The sequence below is a fragment of the Rhinoraja longicauda genome, chromosome 18 (assembly GCF_053455715.1).
Source record: "Rhinoraja longicauda isolate Sanriku21f chromosome 18, sRhiLon1.1, whole genome shotgun sequence".
Taxonomy (NCBI): Eukaryota; Metazoa; Chordata; class Chondrichthyes; order Rajiformes; family Arhynchobatidae; genus Rhinoraja; species Rhinoraja longicauda.
The window spans coordinates 14,718,543-14,743,905 of record NC_135970.1 but is presented as its reverse complement, the minus strand read 5'-3'; the positions used below and the strand labels follow the sequence as shown (position 1 = coordinate 14,743,905).

Here is a 25,363-nt window from a genome sequence, read left to right as displayed (position 1 = left end):
CGATGCTTCAAGAAATTATTAACAGGCTTAAGAAAATTGAAGGAGATAACAAATTAATGAGGAGAGATAACAAGAAATTTCGTAAGACTTTGAAAAAAATGGAGGAGAAATTTCAAACAGTGACAAATAAAGTGGATAATATACAAATGGAAAATGAAATGTTAAAATCTAGAGTGGAAAAAAATGAAGACAGTATTACTACAGCAGCAATTGAAAGCAAAAAGACGGCGGAGAAGTTGGATGCCTTGGAAAACTATAGCAGGAGAAATAATGTTAAAATTGTTGGTTTGCCAGAGGGAGTGGAGGGAGAAGACCCAATTAACTTTTTTCAAGATTGGATAGTGACCACTCTGGGAATAGATAAACAAGGTCGGATGGAAATAGAAAAAGCACATAGGGCTCTAAGACTGAAACCCTCGGCTAATCAAAAGCCAAGATCTGTGTTGATTAAATTTTTAAGATACCAAGATCGAGAATTGGTTTTCAAAACAGTCGGGAATAATATAAGAGAGGGAAAACCAATAGAACATGAAGGCACTAAAATAATCTTTTACCCAGACATCAGTAATGCCTTGTTGAGCAGAAAAAAAGAATCTAATAAGGCCAACAATATTCTATGGAAGAAAGGCTATAAGTTTACTTTACTGCATCCGGCTACTTTGAAGATTATGATCAACACTGGAGAAAATAATTTTTTTAAAGACTTTGTCAAAGCAGAAGAATTGCCATCGAGAAATGCTTAAGAAGATTCATGAATGATTGATTATTAATAATATCTGTATGCTATAGAGGGGGGTTGGAGAATGTGGATGCTCCACCATAATCATGGGCACAAGTGTGATGCGGACCACACCTCGTATAATAGAGGGGGGTAATGTTGCTAATCTATTTATTAACAACATTAGAGGGAGGGTCTATTTCTCTATCTTTCTTATTTCTTTTCTGTTTTTATACCTGGACTATGGAGGGGAGCACACTGAAATACGGCACAATGTAAATACCGGAAGAGGTATCAAGGTAAGGAAAAAGGAAAAAAAAAGGAATGAATGGATAACACATTAAATTTTTTAAGCTATAATGTGAATGGGTTAAATAGACCGATAAAAAGGAAGAGAATTTTAACACAGATGAAAAAATTGGAAGTAGATATAGCTTTCTTGCAAGAAACACATCTAACGGAAAAAGAGCATCAAAAGTTAAAGAGAGATTGGTTAGGAAGTATGGTCGCATCTTCTTTTAACTCAAAAGCAAGAGGGGTTGCTATCCTATTTAAGAAAACGCTACCAATTAAGATACAAAATATTGTAAGTGACCCAGTAGGTAGATTTGTAATGGTACATTGTCAAATTTTCTCAGAATTGTGGACCTTAATGAATATATATGCACCAAATATAGATGATGAGAAGTTTGTGCAGGGTACCTTTTTAAATCTGGCGGAAGCACATGAAAATATATTGATAGGGGGAGATTTCAATTTTTGTTTAGATCCAGTAATGGATAGATCATCAAGGACAACGACAAGGACAAGAGCAGCGAAGACAACCTTGAATTTAATGGAAATTTAAAATTTAATAGATGTTTGGAGGAAAAGCCATCCCAGGGAAAGAGACAATTCCCTTTATTCCAATAGACATGATATATATTCTAGAATAGATCTATTTTTGATTTCAGCTCAATTAAGGGGTAGAATAATGCAAATAGATTACAAGGCTAGATTGTTATCGGATCACTCACCATTATTAATGAAAATTACGATGCCAGATAAAGAACAGTCAGTCTATAGATGGAGACTCAACTCTTTACTATTGAAAAGGCAAGACTTTTCTGATTTTATTCGAGGACAAATTGAATTATTTTTGGAAACAAATTTAAATTCAGTTGATGATAAATTTATTGTATGGGATGCAATGAAGGCTTATTTGAGAGGCCAAATTATAAGCTACTCATCTAAGATAAAGAAAGACTATAGGAAGGAATCTGAAAGATTAGAAAAAGAAATCACCGTATTAGAAAAAGACTTACAGAAAACTTCTTCAGATACGAAAAAAACACAACTTGCAAATAAAAAATTTCAATACAATACTTTACATACTTACAGAACAGAAAAACTAATATTATGAACTAACCAAAGATATTATGAATTAGGAGAAAGAGCGCACAAGGTATTGGCATGGCAACTGAAAGAAGAACAAATATCAAGAACAATAAATGCAATTAGAACAGATCAAAACATTATTACTTATAAACCTAGAGAAATCAATGAGGTATTTAAGCAATTCTACACTAATCTGTACCATTCTGAATCTGAAAAGGATGAAATTAAGATAAATAATTTTTTATCCAAGATACAATTACCAACAATCTCTAATGAGGAGCAGATGGGACTAAATGCCTCCTTTACTTTGAGAGAAGTGGAGGAAGTATTATATTCTTTACCAAGTATTAAATCTCCAGGGAAAGATGGTTTCCCGCCTGAGTTCTATAAAAAATTTAAAGATTTGTTGTTACCAGTATTTATGGAAGTGATACATCAAGCGGAAAAAACTTCTACATTACCAGAATCCTTCTCACTGGCAATTATAACCGTAATTCAAAAAAAAGGGAAAGACCCTTTAAATGCATCTTCTTATAGACCAATATCATAGTTGAATGCAGATTATAAAATAGTTGCTAAACTTTTGGCAAGGAGATTGGCAGAATATTTACCGAAGCTGGTTAAAGAGGACCAAACTGGATTTGTCAAAAAAAGAAAAATATCTGATAATGTAGCAAGATTTATAAGTATTTTACATTTAGCACAGAAAAGAAAGGAATTGAGCGTAGCAGTTGCTTTAGATGCTGAAAAGGCGTTTGACAGGTTAGAATGGGATTTTTTATTTAAAGTATTAGAGAAGTACGGATTGGGAAATGGTTTCATTAACTGGGTAAAAGCTCTTTATAAACAACCTAAAGCCAAAGTGGTGACAAATGGCCAATCTTCTCAATCATTTAATTTGGAAAGATCTAGTAGACAGGGATGTCCCTTGTCACCGGCTTTATTTGTATTGGCCATTGAACCTCTGGCAGAGCTAATAAGATCAGATTTAGACATTGAAGGATTTAAAGTTAATCAGGAAAATCACAAAATTACTTTATTTGCAGATGATGTTTTAATTTGTCTTACTAGACCATTGGAATCCTTAAGAAAATTATATTTCAGACTGGAAGAATATGGGAAAGTATCAGGATATAAAATTAATAAAGATAAAACTGAAATAATGCCTCTTTGTGAAGGTAATTATGATCAATGTAAAAGAGAAAGTCAGTTTAAATGGCAAAAAGAAGGCATGAAGTACCTAGGGGTTAAAGTAGATAATAAGTTAAATAATCTGTATAAACTAAATTATAAACCACTAATTAAAAAAATTGAGGAGGTCTTGAAGAAATGGATGAATCTTCCAATTACATTGCTAGGGAGAGTGAACTGTATTAAGATGAATATTTTTCCGAGGTTACAGTATTTATTCCAAACACTGCCTATACCTTTACCAAATAATTTTTTTCAAGAATTGAATAAAATTGTGAGAAATTTTCTTTGGAAAGGTAAAATGCCAAGAGTGTCTATGGAAAAATTAACATGGAAATTTGAATTAGGTGGACTGCAATTACCAAATTTTAAAAATTACTATCTGGCAGCACAAATGAGTTTTATTTCATCCTTTTATCAAGAGGGTGGAAAAACAGCATGGGTTAAAATTGAAATGGATAAAATAAAAGAACTATGCCCAGAAGAATTTATCTATAAATGAGAAGCGAAGCTATTAGTTAAGGATCAAGAGTCACCTTTGCTAAAACATTTAATTAATATATTGTTGAAAACAGTTAAAGCTAATGATAAAAGATTTTTTCTAACAGCTAAAACTCCATTAGTAAAAAATAGATTACTGCCGTTTGCTTGGAATAATCAAATATTACAAGTCTGGGAACAGAAGGGTATTAAACATATGGGAGATTGCTACGAAGGAAATAATTTTTTGACATTTTCTCAATTGAGAAACAAATATCAAATTCCAGGGAATAGTATTTTTTCTATTATCAATTACAATCTTTTTTAAGGGAAAAGTTAGGTAATTCAATGTTTTTATTTCAAATTAAAGGAATTGAATCCCTGATTCAGGGCAAGGGAACTAAAAAAATTATATCTTCAATGTATAAATTGTTACAAAAATCTAGTCCAAAGACAGGAATTCAAAAATCAAGACAAAGATGGGAAACAGATCTGAATATTAGCATTGATGAACCAAGTTGGGAAAGATTGTGTTTAGAAAGTATGAAAAATACTATTAATGTGAGATATAGTTTAGTACAATACAATTTTTTACATCAACTATATTTAACTCCGAAAAAATTAAACAATTTAAATCTAAATTTACCTGAAATTTGTTTTAGATGCAACCAGGATGTGGGTACTTTTTTACACTCCACATGGGCATGTCCTAAGGTAACTCCTTTTTGGAAAGACCTTAAAAACTTTTTGGAACAATTGATGAATAAGACCATACCATTGGATTCAAGGTTGTTTTTATTGGGAGATACTAAAGGAATATTACCAAGATTAATTTTAGATAAATATCAGGAAAGATTTCTCAAAATAGCATTAGCAATAGCAAAAAAATGTGTGGCGGTCATTTGGAAAGATCACAATGAAATAAGAATTGCAAGATGGTATGCAGAAATGCGTAGTTGTATCCCATTAGAAAAAGCTACTTATAATCTGAGAAATAAATATGATTTCTTTTTGAAACTTTGGAACCCATTCACTTTAAAACTAGGATTAAGAATTGGAAATATTTAATTTTAGGATTGTTTTGATACCCCTAAAAAGAATTTAATCAGAAATTAGCCGGAAGTGTTTCCTTCTTGTCTCCAGGTTTCCTTCTTTCTTCTTTCTTTCTTTCTTTCCTTTTTTATTTTTATTTCTTTATCTTTCTTCTTCTCCTTTTTCCTCTTTTTTCTAACTGGGGGGTGGGGAGGAGGGGGGTTGTGGGTGGGGAGATAATACAGAACAATACAGGTATAATCGAATTTAAAATGTATAATCGAATTTATAATGTAGGTACCATCGCGTACTATGAGTTCATACATGTATTTGTTTTGTTAAAATTTAAATAAAATTAATTTAAATTTTTTTAAAAAAGAAGACAATGTGATCAGTCTACCACATATGTTAATTAGTTTGTTAGTTTAGTTTGGTGTCTGTATGGAGTTTGGTTTGCTGCCTTACATTAGCCTACCCATTGGAGTTTGTACATTCTCCTTGTGACCACATGGGGTTTCTCTGGGTGGTCTAGTTTCTTCGATTAGTTAATCGAATTTATAATGTAGGTACCATCGCGTACTATGAGTTCATACATGTATTTGTTTTGTTAAAATTTAAATAAAATTAATTAAGGATTCTACCAGATTTGTTTATTGGTTATAATTAACCAGTACAGCTAGGCTGCAACCTATCACCGTTGCATACAGGTATATTGATTTTCCAAAAAGTATTTAATCGCCATAATTTTAAAAAGTGGATTGCAGGTTTGGGGAATAAATTAACAGGGATTACTCAACGCAGAGAAAAGAAAGACTCGGAATAATGGGGACTTTCTTGACCTGCCTGACTATGATTAACGGATTATCATAAGGGTATCAGTAACTTAGATGAGTGGATTGCTGCAGAGTGCTGACAATGCAAGCCCAGGTGGAGGAAGCTGAGGGTTCAATAAGAAAGGCTATACGACTACATTGTGACAAATGGAATGAAATGTGCAAATACAAAGACATCTACTCTAAAGTTAAATACAAATTTAGTAAAACCTTAATAAAAACAGGATGAGTTTATATGCAATGCTGACTCAGTGCCAATTTTTAATCTTCAGAGCGGCTGGTGTCCATGAATGGTCATTCCCAGCGAGACGTTTATGCGTGTTCAGTCACTGAATAAATACAAACAGATTGATAACATTTTGAACGTCGAGCGAATCAAGGGGTGTGGGGAGAAAACAGGTGTAGTTTTAGCAAAAATAAGAAATGAGCTCAGGAACAAGAAACAGACAGCAGTAAATAGGGTTTATCAGATGGTGCAAAAGTCCAGCGGGTGATGCCTGAACCTTGTGTCAATTGATGTACAGATAGAATTTGAAAATCTGCAGGATTACCAAAACTAGGTCAATAAGGAGGAAGATAACATCAACACTGACAGACATCAACCACAAATTGGTTAGTAGAATAGTCAATTAATGCTGAGAAATGAAAGGTTTAATAGGAAGAACATAGAGGGACAAGATATTGGCCTGGAGTTTCTTGCCAAGGACTTGCCTGCTGCACTCACTGCTAAACTTCAATAGAACACTACCTCCCAGTCTGCATCTGAACAGGTAACCTTGCAGACTGTGATAATCTGGAGCCATAAACCAGGCTGCGGGATGGAGGTTTATTACATTACTGAGGTATTTGAGTGAGGCAAGAAAAGCCAGGTCCATGAAACTTCTCTAAAACTCATTGACGTAGAAAAAGTTACCCGGCCAGCTTTACCCCGTTTCACAAGCCTGTCATTCTATGGATAGTCTGGAGCAGCAGGGACTGATCCTGTTAGAGAAGATTAGCAGAAGCGTTCAAAATTATGAGGGATCACAGAACAAATGGATAAAGAGAAACTGTTTTCACTGATGTAGGAGTCTCGAGACAGAGATAGCAGAAACAGAGGTACAAGAAGAAAAAGGAGACAGAAATAATGAATCAACGTTTCCTACTCTGTGCCATCAGACAGGTGCATGTATAAGGTGGGCTTAGAGGCCAAATGCAGGCAGGTGGGACTATTCTAGACGGGACACGTTGGTTGGTGTTGGCAAGTTGGACCTAAGAGACTGTTTTCACGCTGTATGACTTTATGATTCTATGAGTAACTCAGCAGATCGGGCAGCATCTCCAGAGCACAACGATAGACAACCTTTTGGGTCCAGACCCATCCTCAGACAGAAATAATGTTCTGCCTATAATGATGATAGAAACATTTACTGTTGTGGTCTCACCACGTACCTGAAGGAAAACAAAATTGCAGGAATAAGGGAGAAGGACCAGGAAACTGTCAAAAGCACCAGAAAAAAGGGCTAAATGTCCTCCTTTAAGTGTGCAACAATTCTGCAATGGGGTTAGTGTAGGAATGTGGTTAATGCACATGATCAGTCACAATTCTACTGAATGGAGGAGCAGGCTCAAGACAGCAGTAACCTCTTCCTACTTCATGTTATCAATACTATACTGTGATAGTATTGATAATCACAATCGTAGGTACAGAGTCATAGAGTCATACAATGGAAACAGGCCCTTTAGCCAAACTTGCCTTCCTGCACTCCAAGGAATAAAGTCTTAGCCTCAACCTCCCTATATAACTCAGGCCCTCGAGTCCTGGCAACATCCTTGTAAATCCTCTCTGCACCCTTTCTAGCTTGACAATACTTTTCCTTTAACATGGTGACCAAAACTGAACACAATACCCTAAACCCTTCTGAAGAAGGGTCTCGACCCGAAACTTTGCCTATTCCTTTTAGGTCAGTTTTGTTTAGAGATACAGTGCGGAAACAGGCCCTTCGGCCCACCGAGTCCGCACCGACCAGCGATCCCCACACATTACCGCAATCCTACACACAGCAAGCCAATCAACCCACAAACCTGTACGTCTTTGGAGTGTGGAAGGAAAGAAAAGATCTCAGAGAAAACCCACGCAATTCATGGGGAGAAGGTACAAACTCCACACAGACAAGCGCACCGTAGACAGGATGGAACCCAGGTCTCTGGCGCTGTAAGGCAATAGCTCTACCGCTACGCCAACGTGCCGCCAAAGATTTTTATCCAGAGATGCTGCCTGACCCGCTGAGTTACTCCAGCATTTTGTGTCAATCTTCACAATACCCTAAATGCGGTCTTACCAACATCTTATATAACTGCAGCCTGACTTCCCAGCTTCTATAATCGACAATGCAGTCTAAACGATACAGTGCAAATGCCTGAGCTGATAACAAGGGGTGTTAAACAAGAAATATAAATTATTACCACCACCTATCCACTTGACATATTTGGTTAAGAGAGTCAAGGGTCAAGCGTGTTTAATTGTCATACAGAATAACGTAGTTCTTACTTGCGGCAGCATAATAGGTCTGTAAATACAGTACTCAAATTATCTGGAAGAATGGCAAAGGTTGAGAGAAAAGTAAGAGAAGCTTACTAAGGTGGCGCAGCGGTAGAGTTGCTGCTGTGTCAGAGACACAGGTTCAATCCTAATTACGGGTGCTGCATGTTCGGAGTTTATATGTTCTACCCGTGACCTGCGTGGGTTTTCTCAGGGCTCTCCGGTTTCTTCCCACACTACAGACATACAGGTTTGTAGGCTAATTGGTTTGGCATAATTGTAAATTGTCCATAGTGTGCGTAAAATAGCGTCAGAGTATGGGGATCGCTGGTCAGTGTGGACTCGGTGGACTGCACCACGCTGTATCTCTAAACTAAACTTGTTTATTCCATCTGCTGCTGTTAAACCTGAAGAGCCTGTGGGATTAGCGGGTCGTGAGATGGAGTATTAAGTTATGAGGATACTGTCACCTTGCTTGGTTTCAGCTCCATCACTGGTCATGGACTCTGCAATGGCACTTCAACGATGGTCTGCACCATTCCTCCATAGGGATGCAGCCACACCTGCACCTGCAGGTCAACTCCAGCTGTGTGGCACCTACTCCTGCAAGAGGGAGAGGGGTATTAATGAACGCGTTTCGGCGTTGCACCTGCCATGGTTGAATAGTTACAGCGGTGTACACACAGAGACATGGGCATGGGGTTTGAAGCTTCATTATGTAAGAGTATGTAGTGGCAGTGTGCACCTTGTTTGGTGGGGAGGGGGGAGAGGATCTCAATTGAGACAGTTGGGGGTTGAGTGTTAGGAGGTGTGATGTTCTAATAAATATCAAAGGTTTGTAGTTGAATATTACATTTGAAGCTACAGGCTTTCAAGATCACTGCCCCTTTTGTGGAACTGCACCCAGATTATCATGTGTAGGAAGGAACTGCAGATGCTGGTTTATACAGACGATAGACACGAAATAATGGAGAAACTCAGCAGGTCAGGCAGCATCTCTGGAGAAAAGGAATAGGTGAACTGTTCTTCCGACCTGAAACGTTGCCTATTCCTTTTCTCCAGAGATGTTGCCTGATCCGTAGAGTTACCCCAGCATTTTGTGTCTATCTCCAGATTCTCACTGTTCAACTGCCACAGCCATCCTCTGTCACCTTCTTGTTGGTGTGTATCTGGAAGGCCACCTGACCACTTGCAGAATCTGGGTATCTCTCCCCTTCCCTAACTCCTGCACCAGAGAATCCAGGGTAGCATCTCCAAACAGCGGAGCCGGCTTTGTCTTTGGCAAGTTGCAAAACTGCACTATCTCCCACCCCATACCTGAGCAAAAATACACCAACCTTTCAAGAGACACAAGCAGGCTCTGGTAATGGAGTACAGCTCCAACTGGGACACGCTGCTCACAGAAGCGGGCCCCCTTATTGAGACAATGACCACTCAATGCTGCAGTCTGTGCTGATGAGACACTGTGTGTAGGAAGGAACTGCAAATGCTAGTTTAAAATCGAAGACAGTCACAAAAAAAGCTGGAGTGACTCAACAGGTCAGACAGAATCTCTGGAGAAAAGGAATAGGTGATGTTTTAGGTCGAGACCGGGTAAGGTGTGAAAACGACAGGTTAAAGCAGAGGGTGATAAGGAAATGTAGAATGGTTCGTTGTTAGCTGAGGGGAAGCTGGCAAGGAGGCGTACATTAGATACTGACGTTTCTCAGGAGCAGCCAGCGTGAAGCTGGTGTGAAAAAATCTACTGGGAAAGCTGGAAGAGTGCAGAGGAAAATTCCACAGTCCAACTATATCTGAACTGCACATCTAACCTCCAGAGAGCAGCTAAAAAATGCAGCTAGGTGAATATTTACCCCTTATATCCACAGCGGATTAAACCCTTATGCAAAAGCTGGGAAGACTGTTTCCAAGCAGAAAAATCAAGTTAGCCTTCATGGAAAGTATTGCTAGCTTCAACAAGCAAGGCCAATGGGGATAATCATCAGTAAACTGACACCACTAACCAAAAGAAAGAACATCACTGCCAGATAGTGACTAACTCACTCAGACCAAACTGCAGCTGACCTAGACCCCCCCCCCCATCATACTCCAATGTTAACAAAAAGGTCAGTGCAGGGTAATAAAAAAACATTTGACGTTTTACTCTTGCTAATACAGAATGCATATCCTCTTGATTTAATTCATCCAACAACGAAATGCTTACTACAGGAAGAACAGAACGGAAAGAGTAAATGGTAGTTTCTGCGCCAACTAATAAGACATTATCCCAAGTCTATCACGCCTTTATTGTCCCATCTGATCGGCGCATCACTACATTTATTGCATCAGGTTTTCTTGCTCCCCGAGTAAAATGGGAGAAACAGAACCCTTCCATTTCTTTGCACAAGATGCAGGCTCCAGAACACTGGATCAGAACCAAACGCCTCTGCCAAGAAGCAAAAGTTGAATGTGTTCCCTTTCATGATATTCAGAGTTTCAAAAAAAATGCTCCACAGTAGTGCGTCAAACCCACAATAGGCTAACATCATAGACAACATTTGAACATAAAGATTGCTGATAGATCTTCCCTTGCAAGATGGCGCCTGCAGCAAGATGGCGCCCAAGCCAGGCGACTCTCTGCAAACTTGTCACAGAAGCGGATCTGCAATCACATTACAATCGTTCCACTCATTTAAACCTCTAATTCCCTTTATCTTGTATCTGTACACTGTGGATGGCTTGATTGTAATCATGTATAATCTTTCTGCTGACTGGATAGCACTCAGAAGTTCATAAGTTATAGGAGCAGAATTGGGACATTCGGCCCATCAAGACTACTCCGCCATTCAATCATGACTGATCTATCCTCGCATCTCAACCCCATTCTCCTGCCTTCTCCCCATAACCCCTGACATCCATACTAATCAAAAATCTGTCAATCTCCGCTTTAAAAATATCCATTGACTTGGACTCCACAGCCTTCTGCGGCAATGGATTTCACAGATTAATCGCCCTCTGACTAAAGAAATTCCTCCTCCTCTCCTTTCTAAAGGTACGTCCTTTTATTCTGTGGCTATGGCCTCTGGTCCTACAGACCCCAAACCCTCAAAGCTCGTGGAAAGCCAAATCTATTAACATGGTTTTATTTGTACACCATGGATGCCTCGATTGTAATCATGTATTGTCTTTCCGCTGACTGGTTACCATGCAACAAAAAAGCTTTTCACTGTACCTTGGTAGACCTGACGATAAGCCAAACTAACCTTTGGCAACAGTTAAGAACACTGCCTCAAAATAATCAATTGCCACAGTTCACTAAACAGGTACAATAAATAGAACAGGGAGGTGCTGCAGTAGTTGATCCATATTGCAGAAACTGCTTGAGGGACGGTGTGATACTTGATTCTACTTTCTTTTAAAAAAGAAGACAATGTGATCAGTCTACCACACATGTCAATTAGTTTGTTAGTTTAGTTTGGTGTCTGTATGGAGTTTGGTTTGCTGCCTTACAATAGCCTACCCATTGGAGTTTGTACATTCTCCTTGTGACCACGTGGGGTTTCTCTGGGTGGTCTAGTTTCTTCCCACATTCCAAGGACCTACAGATTTGTAATTTAATTGGCTTTGGTAAAATTGTAAATAGTCCCTAGTGGGTAGGATAATGCTGGTGGACAGGGTGATCGCTGGGATGAAGGGCTTGTTTCTGCACAATATCTCTAACAAAAGGTCTCCCAAATCTGTGTGGATTCTGAGATCATCACTAGCATTGTATAGTCTGACCCAATTGGCCTATGTTACATTTAAATGCTCTTGAATCTCTTGACTGTTTACACCAGGGTGCATGGATCTTGCCAATTAGCTGACTCGTTGCGATATTCAGCAATTGTTTGTTAGACTTTGTCACTTTTTCAATAAAAAACTTACAGTGGGCTGTGAACCCATTTTTGGTTAGTGGATGAACTATTTGAAAAATATCTTTGGAAAGGTAAAGATAAATGATAATTTCAGGAACTTGGCAGAGATAACAAGGACCTCAATTGCTCTTCATTACTATTCTGCACAGAGATCTGGCCACACAAAATGGTCGGAGTGCCAAATTAGTTTAAAAAGAAACCTCTTTGAAGAAAATATGAATAGAAGACTGAAAAGTTGTGGAGACAAAGTAAAGGAATTTCTGTAGAAGTTAGAATGCTGTGGCATTCTAGAGAAAACCATTGGAGTTGTTCCCTAACAAGAAGTCTTGGATAAACCAGGAGATCCAGAATCTACTGAGGACCAGATATCAGACATTCAAGTCTGGAGATACAGGGTCATGTAGGAGGTCCAGGTATGACCTCGATAAGACCAACCAGTAGTATGATCTCTACTGTCCACCTGTAGAATATCAATACAGTATTCATCGACATATCAAATCGCCTCAACCTTGTAAGTAAGTAGAGGTGTTGATGGGCTTTCTTTATGATTGCATCAATATGCTGGGCCCAGGAACTTCAGAGACATGCACACCCAGGACTCCTGAACAATTAGCTCCTTCGGAAAAGGTGGATATGAGACAAATACAGGCAAATGGGACTTGCTTAGATGGGGCACCTTAGCAGCATGGAAGAGTTGGACCAAAGGCTTGTTACCGTGCTGCATGACTCTAGGACTTTTGATCTAAACTGGAGGATGAGGTGGACGACTGGCAGCTGTGGCAGGGCTTGCATGCCATCACTACAAGGCGATCACTCCCAGACGAACTCAATGCTTTCTATGCCCGCTTCGAAAAGGAAAAAAACAATGTACCTTCATGGTCCCTACAGCCCCCGCCGACATTGTTATAAACAATAGACAATAGGTGCAGGAGTAGGCCATTCGGCCCTTCGAGCCAGCACCGCCATTCAATGTGATCATGGCTGATCATTCTCGATCAGTACCCCGTTCCTGCCTTCTCCCCATACCCCCTGATTCCGCTATCCTTAAGAGCTCTATCTAGCTCTCTCTTGAATGCATTCAGAGAATTGGCCTCCACTGCCTTCTGAGGCAGAGAATTCCACAGTCACAATCTTAACACTGAGGCTGAGGTCAGATGATCCTTCACAAGGGTGAACCCTCAGAGAGAGTTCGGCCTGATAGTGAACCAGGCTATGTTCTGAAAATCTGCGCGGACCAATTGGGTGGAGATTTTGTGGACATTTTCAGCCTCTCATTACTATGACCTGGAGCTCCTCATCTGCTTTAAAAGGACATCAATAATACCAGACCCCAAGAAAAGTATGATGACCTGCCTCATATACTACTGACCGGTAGCACTGATGTCTGTGGTGAAAAAGTGCTTTGAGAGGTTGGTTATGACACATATCAATCTCTGTCTTGGTAAGCACCTGGACCCTCTACAATTTGCCTATAGACAATAGACAATAGACAATAGGTGCAGGAGGAGGCCATTCGGCCCTTCGAGCCAGCACCGCCATTCAATGTGATCATGGCTGATCATTCTAAATCAGTACCCCGTTCCTGCCTTCTCCCCATACCCCCTGACTCTGCTATCCTTAAGAGCTCTATCTAGCTCTCTCTTGAATGCATTCAGAGAATTGGCCTCCACTGCCTTCTGTGGCAGAGAATTCCACAATGGATCAACTGGGAGGTCCAGGTATGACCTCGATAAAGCCAACTAGTAGTATGATCTCTACTGTCCACCTGTAGAATATCAATACAGTATTGATCGAGAAATCAAATCTCCTCAACCTTGTAAGTAAGTAGAGGTGTTGATGGGCTTTCTTTATGATTGCATCAATATGCTGGGACCAGGAGCTTCAGAGACATGCACACCCAGGACTCTTGAACCTCCTCAACGGGGGATGCGATCTTGCTTGCTCTCCTTTCTGCACTGGATAATGAGAACACGTTCGTCAAGCTGTTCTTTACTGACTACCACTTGGTGTTCAACTCCATCATCGCCTCCAAACTGATCATCAAACTCAGAACAGCATCGCTGCTCATCCCTGTGTAATTGGATCCTCAACTTTACTGGCAGACCACAATCAGCATGAATGGCCAACAACGCTTTCTCCTCAACAACCATCAACAAAGGAGCACCTCAAGGCTGTGTGTTCAGTCCCCTGCTCTACTCACTCTATGCCCATGACTTATGGCGCCAGACACTGCTCCATCGCCATCTTTAAATTCGCTGAAGATATCACCACTGCTGGATAAATAACAAATAATGATGAGTAAGAATATGGGCGAGTGATTGGAAATCTGATTGAATGGTGCCAGGACAACAATCTTGCTCTTGCTGTCAGCAAGACCAGGGAGCTGAATGTTGACTTCAGGAGGTACAAGGCAAGGATTCATGAATCTGTCTTTATCGACTTGGCCACATTGGAAAGTTCCTAGGTGTGCATATCTCTGAAGTTCCTGGGCCCAGCAAATTGATGCAAGCACAACAAAAAACCTCATCAACGCCTCTAGTTCCTTACAACATTGAGGAGAATTGGTATGTTGACGAATACCGAACCTCTACAGGTGGACAGTGGAGAGCAGACTGACTAGATGCATCACAGTCTGGTTCAGCATCCAAGAACGAACCAGATGCATCACAGTCTGGTTCAGCATCCAGGAAGGAAGTAGACACTGCCCAGTCCATCACAGGTACCGACCTCCCCACCATTGAATGGATCTATAGGAGATGCTGTATTAACAGGCAGTTGATATCATCAAAGTTCCACACCACCCTGGCCACAGTCTCATTTCATGATGACTATTGGGGAGAAGGTACAGAAGCTTGAACACAGTGACCACAAGGGTCAAGAACAGCTTCTTCCCAGCAACTATCGGGCTGGCTCTTGAACACTTAACAACACTAACCTCAGCCACTATGACCTCCGATGGACTATGTTTATGGACTTTGGTTTTTAAACCATTATAGCTATCTAGTAATACTGTTATTATTTATTGATTAATGCACATCAAGTATGTTTTGTTTAAGGGTCTTTTAAACTGCTGTAAGTAAGAATTTCATTGTTCTGTTGTCAGGATATATGACAATTAAACACTTGTCCATGCAGAAACAAAAGAAGGAAACCATAGATCCTTGTCCAAGCTGCATGCATTTAGCATACAGTAGAACTAAAGATTCTCCTGCGGTGGAAAGCAGTCAAGATAATTTTGTAAACAAGCACACAAAAGTGATACAATTCAGCATGCAGAAACAGTAAAATGCAGGTGAATTATAGCCTTTAAATTCCATTGAGTAAAACAGTATACATGAACAGCTATCAGCTCAGTTTACAATGGGCATCCCTTATCAGGAAGATTGCACCCCATTTTGAGTAGTGATTTGGAAGAGAGGAAGGCAGAAATATTAAAAGGCATTATCACAGAGTTAAAACAGATTCTGTTGCTAAATTAAGAGGACAAGTTCCTTCATTATTAATTTAGATGGAATTTATCCTACTTGGAGAGCAATTCTAGAGGAAAGTTTTAACAAACGGCAAAAATAACATTAGTGCAAATACCTGATTTGTTTATCAGCCATTTAATTCTAAACCCAAGTCTTCTGTGGAATGAAAACACTCTTCAACTCGATGTTAAATTCTCAAAGTAAATTCAGGAGGACTGCGTAGTCACGTGGAGAGGAGTTGTTATCCCAGTCAGTCACCTGTAAATAGAACGGAGCCAAATCAGGAGCTTTATGCAATGTACACAACCGTGACTAAATGCTTTCTGAACATTTAATGACACATTGCGCAGGCTGCACCTTGTACATTCTCCATGGAGATGTCCTGAATTAGAGCAGACAACTTCCACAGAAATTCAACACCACTTTTTCTACAGTCCCCTTTTCCCCAGGATGGAATTCTCGAATATTAGAGGGCATAGCTTTAAGGGGAGAGGGGCAAAATTTAAAGGAGATATGTGGGACAACTGTTTTTACGTAGAGGGTGGCGGGTGCCTGGAATGTGCTGTTGGGAGTGGTGGTGGAGGCAGATATGATAGTGGCATTTAAGAGGTATAGGATAGGTCTACGGATATGTAGGGAATGGAAGGACATGGATTTTGTGCAGGCAGGTAAGAGTAGGTCTCGGCATCATGTTTGGCACAGGCATTGCGGGTAGGGTTGCCAACTTTCTAACTCCCAAATAAGGGACAAAAGGTGACGTCACCGCCCGCGTCCCACGTGACCTCGCCCAGCCAGCGGCCACGTGGTCCCGCTGCACCAATGGCGGCCGCCCGGGCTGGGAGGCGGGTTGCTGTGCAACCTCCGTTAGGCGAACACACTCGGCCCCGCTCCCCGAACACACTCCGTTAGCCTACATTGTCCGGGCCTACAGCGGCCCCATGGCCTACAGTATCCGGGCCTACAGTGTCCGGGCCTACAGCGCCCCCCCAGGCCTAATACAGGACAACGGCGGTCCCGTACGTGACAAACAAATTTAGCCCAATATACGGGGCCACTACGGGACAGTTGACAACCCTAATTGCGGGCTGAAGGGCCTGTTGCTGTGCTGTACTGTTCTATGTCAATGTTCTGAGTCATTGACCTGTAAATTAGATTTACATCTCTATCCAATGCTGAAGAATATGTAGTGTCTGTTGTGCGAGAGGTAAACCAAGGGAATTCAACTGGCACACTCAAAGTAGATGTGAAAGAAATGGAAGGAGGTGGCAGGTGACAAAAATGTAGTCGGAATCTACTTTCAATCTCTTGCTGCTTTTACTGTACAGTAATGTGATTGCTGCCCGGCCTATTTTGGTGCACTATTCTGTAAAAACTGCAAATGATGGGCAAATTTGTTATTTTCCTTTGTCTACCACTTATTTTTACAAACCTGGTCAAAGAAGCAAGGTAATGAGTAACAAACCAGGCATGAAATAGATGTGTGATTAGCAGAGAAATTGGAGAGAACTGTCAGTATATTTCCTTCAGAGGCTGAGTCATAGAATCATGGAGAGTCATAGAGGATCATAAAGACTCATAAACATCTCAATTAATGGCATGCTATGTTATTTTCTGTGTAGGAAGGAATTACAGATACTGGCTTATTTTATGGATATAATCAGAGCCAAACAAGATTTATTTAAATAAAGATACTACTGCCTGGCAATCACCAATGCAACAATACTGAGAGGCCACAGGAATCCAAAAGTGCAGCCAAACCTTGAAATGTTCCCAACTCCTCGAACAACCTTCAAATTCCCTCTGTATTGCACTGTCGCATTTATAAAACACCACACAGACTGGCAAGCTATTCCTCCAGTTTTGCAGTTTTAAAGTAAAGGACAAAAAAATATATATATAAATCAAGGAATGTACAAGCAGGCGTTCCAATGGCATAGTTATTAAGATACATGCAACGGGAGTTGTAGATTTTAATCCCACGTCACCAACAGGATTTCAAAAGGTGGATTTGGTCATGGAATTTGACTTATTCAGTGACCGTGAATGAGGGAATTGTCGGCACTGAATGCTAGCATTGATACAGAGCAACACGGGTTGGAAATTGCAGTACGGGTCCGAAAAGTTCACAAGTTCATATATTCTAGGAAGAGAATTAAGCCATTCGGCCCATCAAGTCTACTCTGTCAATAAATCATGGCTGATCTATCTTTCCCTCTCAACCCCATTCTCCTGCCTTCGCCCCATAACCCCTGACACCCGTCAATCAAGATTGATAGAAAATCAAGAATCAAGAAACTGTCAATCAAGATTGATAGAAAAAGCAGCTTGAATACCACTAATGCAGTTGAACAATGATCAGCATGGTCACTGCCCCACCAATTCGTATTCCTAGGCTATAACAGCATGCTGCCCAATGTTTGACTTAATAGACCCAATTGGGGCACTGGGTGCAATGGATAGGGCCTGAAGCTTACCATCACTCAGTGACTACATGGACTCCAGTTAGCAAGACGTTATGTTGGGAGGGCCACAGGTTCACGAGTTTCCTCTGGTTGTTCCAATTTCCACCCATACGCCAAAGACGTACAAGTTTGTAGGTTAATTGGCTTCGGCAAAATTGTAAATTGTCCCCAGTGTTCACAAGTTATAAGAGTAGAATTAGGTAATTCGGCCTATCGAGTCTACTCTGCCATTCAATCATGGCTGATTTCTGCCTCCTAATACCATTTTCCTGCCTTCTCCCCATAGCCCTTGACACCCGTTCGAATCAAGAATTTGTCTATCTCTGCCTTATAAATATCCACTGAATTGTATCCCAGAGAGATTGGGGAGAAGGGTTGAAAATTCCTCGGAGCATGGGAATGGAAACTCGCCTGGTACTCTGCAAGGAGAGGCAAGGGGAGAGGTGGGGACATCACTTAAACTGGGGATTCGGAGGGCAGAGAAAGAGAGACTGGAGTCTGGTTGTGCATTGGGGAAGGGTGATAGTTTGCAAGAAGTTGGTTCATTTTAACTCGCGGGCCTTCCAAGACATGGTGTGGGATTAGGATCACATTGTCCAGAGAGTGGCCAACAAATCAACACTCCGAGGACAACACAACCAGGTTCTCCAAAGATGCATTTAAAATGGGTGTTCCACAGTGAATAAAATCATCCTGTGAATCAACATAGAAATGCATCAGGATTGGAAGGATGACTCATGACATGAAGCACTCCAGCAAACTTCAGGACTGATGTGATCTGATCCAAAATTACTGCAAATACTATCTAGCCTGGTTAAATTGAATTTCAAATTGCATGGCACTAAAAGACCCACCTCACCCTAATCAAAATTCTAGGCACATATACTCCAAGAGACTGATATGGCAACCATTAAAATACAAAAATGTCATATAAGTGAAATCATTTGGGTACAGATATGGTAAAGGAATTATCCATCTGTCAAGTTCTACATGAATGTTGCCTCACATTAGACTATTAAAACATGAAATTCAAATCCTACCAAGGCAGGTGCACAATCTGAATGCAATTTCCAAAAATAAAACAGAAATAAAGGCTGGTATGTGTAAAAGTGCCAAATTGTTAACAAATTGGTTTACTGATATTCTTTGGAGATGATATTTATTCACAAAATGCTGGAGTAACTCAGCAGGTCAGGCAGCATCTCAGGAGAGAAGAAATGGGTGACGTTTCGGGTCGAGACCCTTCTTCAGACTGAAGACTATTTGTACCAGCATCTGCAGTTATTTTCTTACATTTCTTTGGAGATGATCTCTTATCCTTCCCAGTTTGGTCTGCAAGTATCTTCAGCATGAACTTCAACTCCTCCAAAAGCATCTCCCAAGCTAAGGGTGGCACGGTGGCACAGCAGTAGAGTTGCTGCCTTACAGCGTCAGAGAACCGGATTCAATCCTGACTATGGGTGCTGTCTGTATGGAGTTTGTACGCTCTCCCTGTAACTGCATGGGGTTTCTCCGGGTGCTCTGGTTTCCTTGCACATTCCAAAGGCGTGCAGGTTTGTAGGTTAATTGGGTTTGGTAAAAAAATGTAAATTATCCCTAGTGTGTAGGATAGTGCTATTATATGGGGATCGGTGCTCGGCGTGGATTCTGTGGGCCAAAGGGCATGTTTCCATGGTGTATCTCTGAAACTAAATCTAAAATAAAGACCTATGGAAATTTATAGCATTGCAGGCAGCCATTGAGACCATTGCATCCATACAGCTAGTTAGAAGACTCACATTACTCAGGTCCTGGTCAATAGCCCCAGTGATTATGGATCTTTAAGCCCTCACCCAGGTACATGCTGATGAGTTGTCTCCACCACTCATTCCCTCCCACCTTGGATGTACCATGGCTGTCGAGTGCACCGTGTACAAAATGTACTGCAAGTCATTCAGCTCAACTCCTCCAAAAGCATCTCCCAAGTTTGCCACTTTGCGATCGCTAGACACATACCAACATGTTTCGGAAATATTATCACTGGTTTCTTATCATTGCTAGGTCTAAATCCTACCCTGAGTCTCACTGAGAGTATCTTTGCCAGATGACTGTAACAATTGAAGGTGGCAGCTATCCATCACTTTTACAGCATCATGAATAGGTGGAATATATACTATATATTCCATTTGTGTGCCTATTCGTGATGCTGTAAAGGTGATGGATAGCTGCCATCTTCAATTGTACATGGTGCTGACGTTTTTTAGTGTTATCATTTTCCAAACCCCATCATAATAGGGATTAACTTTAGCAAAAGAATCCTCTTAATTAATGCTCAACTTCAAAATATATACACTGCATTTTAATTGAAAATCTGGTTTAACAACGAATATTTGAAATCAAAAATGTTCCTTTACTTCTGCACAAGCTTTTTAAATGATGAAATTTATTATCTATGTTATGATCTGTGTTTTATTATCTGTGTTATGATCTACACAGAAGTGTATCTTAAATAGAAGGATAAGTAACAAATGGATCCACAATAGCCAAACTATATGAAAGCGGCCACAGTAGGACATGGAACTGTGCAGGCCCTTTGCTCCACAACATCCATGCCAAACAAGATGTCACATTAACTCATCTCTTCTATAGCTGATCCATAGCTTTCCATAGCTTTCCATTCCCTGCATGTCCATGTGCCACACATTATGTTGCATAACAGCAAACTTAAATGGAGGACTGTCATCAGCAAGATTACAGGCGGAGTCTGCAGAAGGGTTCTGACCCAAAAACGTCACCTCTCCATTCCTTCTAAAGATGCTGCCTGCCCCGCTGGGCTCCTCCAGCACTGTGTTTTGTACATACTTTGTTTTGCTACAACGGAAGGTTGTTCACATCCATGTGATTAATTATGTACATAATAATGCAAATCAAAAAATTGAAATGAACATGTATTTTAATTGGTGCAAAATGGCCAAAGTGATCTGAAGAGCCTTTAATCTCAAAGCTATTCTAATCATGTAAATTATTTCCACCGCAAGAGTGCAAGTTAGCAGTTAACTCCAAATACGCGCAGGTTTGTAGATTAATTTGTTTCTGCTGTAAATTGTCCCCAGTGTGTAGGATAGTGCTAGTGTACGGGGTGATCGCCGGTCGCTGCAGACTCGGTGGGATGAAGGGCCTGTTTCCACACTGTATCTCCATAGTCAAGTGTTAAAGATATTTGTGTATATAACAAGTTAACATGTTCAGTGACATTTTATACCAATATTTTAATGTAGATTTTGTGAACACAGTTTATACTTGTAAATAGCTTGTCTATATGAAGAAACAGTGGACCACTGGGCTCAGGAACAGCTTCTTCCCCTCTGTTATCAGGCTTCTGAACAGTCCTTCAAAAGCTTGGATACTGTCCAATTCACCTCTGCCCCATTGCAGACATTGGACATTGTCTCTAGAATTTGTGTGCTACATTGCTCAGAACTGTAGCTGCTGAGCACACTGTAACCTCCATTTTTCTTTACCTATTGTACTTGAGTTGGACTTCATCATATTTATGTTAAGTATTATCTGATCTTATTGGATAGCATGCAAAACAAAGCTATCAACTGTACCTCAGTACACGTGACAATAATAAACCTAAACCCAATTGTACGAGTCCTGTAACAGATGAATTAACCATTCTGACGAATGCTACATGAAGAACTGAAGTTGAGCTGAAGTACTCGAAAGACACTCACAATAGTAATCTCTGATACTGAAAAGGCAAGGACTAATATACGATTTATTTTTAACTACAAATGTTATACCACAGTAGGGCTCAGAAGCTTTGAATAGAGAAGAGGAATTTCAATCAGGACTGCTGGTCATTGAGTGGTCCAAGCTGCAAGTGAGCATTTGCCAGCATGATTCAGCTCAGAAGTCCCATCATTGGTCAGCCTATCAAGATGTGTGGTGAAGACTCACACGTGAAAGGAGGACATTTGAAGGACACACTGGAACACCCCGGAAACACAGCAAGCTTCTACAATTTTTAAATGCGGAGCGGAAGGGAGAAAATAAGTGTGCATGAGAAAACTTGAAAGAAATTATGCAAAAATATTACAATGTAAACTCCATAAAATGTCCGCCATCACTATCAAAATGAGCGCACGCCGTTTGGAATGCATCGCTCTGTATCTAACAAGGACAAAAGGACAAGCCACAAAATTGTAGGATTACACATTAAACCAATTAGAGAGGGAAAAGTTTGAAATTAAATCCATCCTTATAATTTGTCATGCTGCTGAATTTTGATTCCTGGCATCTTGTTGCAAATTTTATACAAATTCAGCATATTAACAGTCATAAAACACTGCTGTAAATTATGGTAGTGATATAACCACAATCACTCAAGATCATCTAGCTGAAAACAAAACCAGAGGGTGCTCCAAACTGTCTATTTACAGACTATCAAACTTACAATGCCCTTCGATTAGCTCTGCTATCAGCTAAGATAAAATGCATCATTCATCACGACAAGCAAGGGTCTGTGCACAGAGTCGTTGTCTGTGCATCACAAATCACTTCTACAGAATTTAATTATTACAGTTACAACTTGGAGGCATTTTTAAAAGTTTCTTGATGCAATTAGTAAACCCCAACATTAAATAAAACCTTTTTGTAAATTCTTTAATTGGAATCTCAGGGGTAATTTTTGTTTACACAAAGAGTGGTGGGTGTATGAAACGAGCTGCCAAAGGAGGTAGTTGAGGCGGGGACTACTGCAACATTTAAGAAATAATTAGACAGGTACATGTATAGGACAGAGGGATATGGACCAAAGGAAGACAGGTGTGACTAGTGTAGATGGGACATGTAGGTCGGTATGGGCAAGTTGGGCTGAAGGGCCTTTCACACTACATGACTATGACTCTTGCAATGGGCTTAAAAAAGCCCGTGACCTTTGACTTATGGAGAGTTACATCAAGTGAATGTTTAGTTCGGTTTATTGTCACGTGTGCTGAAGTACAGCTTTTGTCGTGTGCTATCCAATCAGCGGAAAAGCAATGCACAATTACAATAGAGTCATCCACAGTGTACAGATACATGATAAAGGGAATAACATTTTGTGTAAGATAAAGTCCAGTAAACTCCAATTAACCTGTTCACTGCCAAGATTTGTTTTCACTTGTATACTTGTATACTCTGACCAGAGTATACTCAGGGGTGGCACTGAACAGGTTAAAGATAGTCTGAGGGTCTCCAATGAGGTAGGTTGCAGCTCAGGACTGCTCTCTAGTTGTTGATAGAATGGCAATAAGCCACAAGCAACAAAACAAAAGCCACTCGCAGGTTTAAATCCCACCTATTTATACAATTTAAATTGCAGCTTCGAAAGAGTCTACTTTCCGTGGAAGTTCAGGGTCCTGTAATATTATGGGCTGCAGTTTTTCACTGGGAAAGCTAAAGCAGTGGAGGAGGTTTTTGCTAATACTGAGCAAAGTTAAATGTACACCTAGATCTCCACTGCAGTATTTCACAGATGGCATCTTACTTTACAAACTGGACACATTCCATCAAACTTGCCAAGTTTGGGCTCACTGTGCATTTTGCACAAACGATCATTCGACACTGGGCATTTTGCAGGAAAAATGAAGCTATTTTTAAGTGCACTGCGTCAAAAACTCAGTGTGGGCAGCAGTGGCCGACTGCCAGGTCTCTGCCAACTCTGCAGTGTAACCATCTGGTGGCTGCTGTGGCTGGAATCCGAGATGGACTGAGCTCCCTCTGTTCATTCCTGGAAAGGTGCAGCTCACTGTCATAGAGTCTTTTAGACTTTGGACTTTAGGGATTGGACAGAGTGGAAACAGGCCCTTCGGCCCATCAAGTTCATGCTGACCAGTGAAACCTCCCTGCATTAGCATTATCCTATACCCTTGGGACAATTTTCAATTTTTACCGATCCCCAATTAACTTACAAACCTGTACGTCGTTGGATTGTGGGAGGAAACCGGAGCACCCAGAGAACACTCACGCGATCACAGGGAGACTGTACAAACTCTGTACAGATAGCACTCATAGTCAGGATCGAACTCGGGTCTCCGGCACAGTAAAGTAGCAAATCTACCGCTGCACCACAAGGCCGCCTGGAGTCAAGACGTCATACAGTCATACAGCATGGAAACAGGCCCATCGGCTCAACTCGACCAAGATGCCCCAACTAAGCTAGATCCATTTGGCCCATATCTCTCTCAGACTTTCCAATCCATGTACGTATCTGAGTGTCTTTTAAATGCTTTTATACCATCTGCCTCAAAACCTCTTCAGGAAGCTCATTCCATATTCTCACCAATCTCTCATCGAAAATCTTGCCCCTCGGGTTCATATTAAATCTTGTCCCTCTCGCCTTAAAATTGCTCAACAATTTAAGAGTCCACAAAGGAGAAAAGTTTGTAATTATGTGTGTAACCAGGACAACCTTACGATTGCAACAACTGTTGCAGAGCATAAATCCACTTGTTTCTAAAGTGCCTGGACCATCACACTGTGAAATTGAAATGGTCTTGATAATTTTTCATGCAGCCAAGTGCCCTATACCTCTATATCCAGGACTGACATTGACCCATCAAAGATCAATGTTTCTTGAAGGAAGAGTCTGAAGAAGGGTCTCGACCTGAAACATCATCCATTCCTTCTATCCAGAGATGCTGCCTGTCCCGCTGAGTTACTCTTGCATTTTGTGTCTATCTTTGGTGTAAACCAGCATATGCAGTTCCTTCCTACACAGGACCTTCAACTAACCTTTCTGTGAATAGTTCACTGTCAGTCCAGATTCTGTCCAACTTCGCAATGGTTCCAATACAGTTTACACCAAATTCTTATGAAGAGTGATACAACAAACTGGATTGATGTACTAAGGAACGTTTTTGATTGGCCCTAGGATAGTTTGAGCAGTAACTCTCTAGTGTCACGCCGCAATATGATGCAAATCAAAAAGCAAGTTAGTTACAGTATTTACAGGCCTGTCGTGCTGCTGCAAATAAGAATTCTTTCTGTTTTCTGGACATATGACAATTAAACCCTCTTGACTCTTGCAGCATAGGGCTGCCATCTGTTGTGTTAACACGATGTACAGAGGCAGCAAGATTTTGCTTTTGTTAGGGATAAGCAGGCAAATGAAATTACATGCAAATTGAAAAATTGTGAAGATACTTTTCACCAATTCCCGTCAACAAGATCCTTATTTGTTGTTACCAATCATCAAGTGATTGATGATTGTTGGTCCTAAACCGTATTACAGACAAGGACTCTTCTTTCACAGATACTGTGAGGTTCAGCTGGGATAAGGTATGTTTAAAATCAGAGTCATTTTAATTATGTTTCAAGGAAACAGTTCCTACAGTTCCTACAAGTTCATGCCCACTTTAG

At 40.5% G+C, this 25,363-nt stretch overlaps 1 protein-coding gene across 5 annotated transcripts in view; it reads right to left on the bottom strand.

The window, feature by feature from the left end:
• slc25a22a (solute carrier family 25 member 22a) overlaps positions 1–25,363 on the bottom strand; it is a 122,563-nt gene that overhangs the window by 52,204 nt on the left and 44,996 nt on the right. For 4 of the 5 annotated variants that reach the window (XM_078415143.1, XM_078415145.1, XM_078415142.1 and 1 more), the window contains one exon: positions 15,631–15,773. In XM_078415143.1, the coding sequence (XP_078271269.1) occupies positions 15,631–15,650 (20 nt within the window). In that variant the 5' untranslated portion in view covers positions 15,651–15,773. Of the gene's footprint in view, positions 1–8,622; positions 8,739–15,630; positions 15,774–25,363 lie in introns of those variants that run through there. The other variant, XM_078415146.1, reaches the window with a different exon arrangement.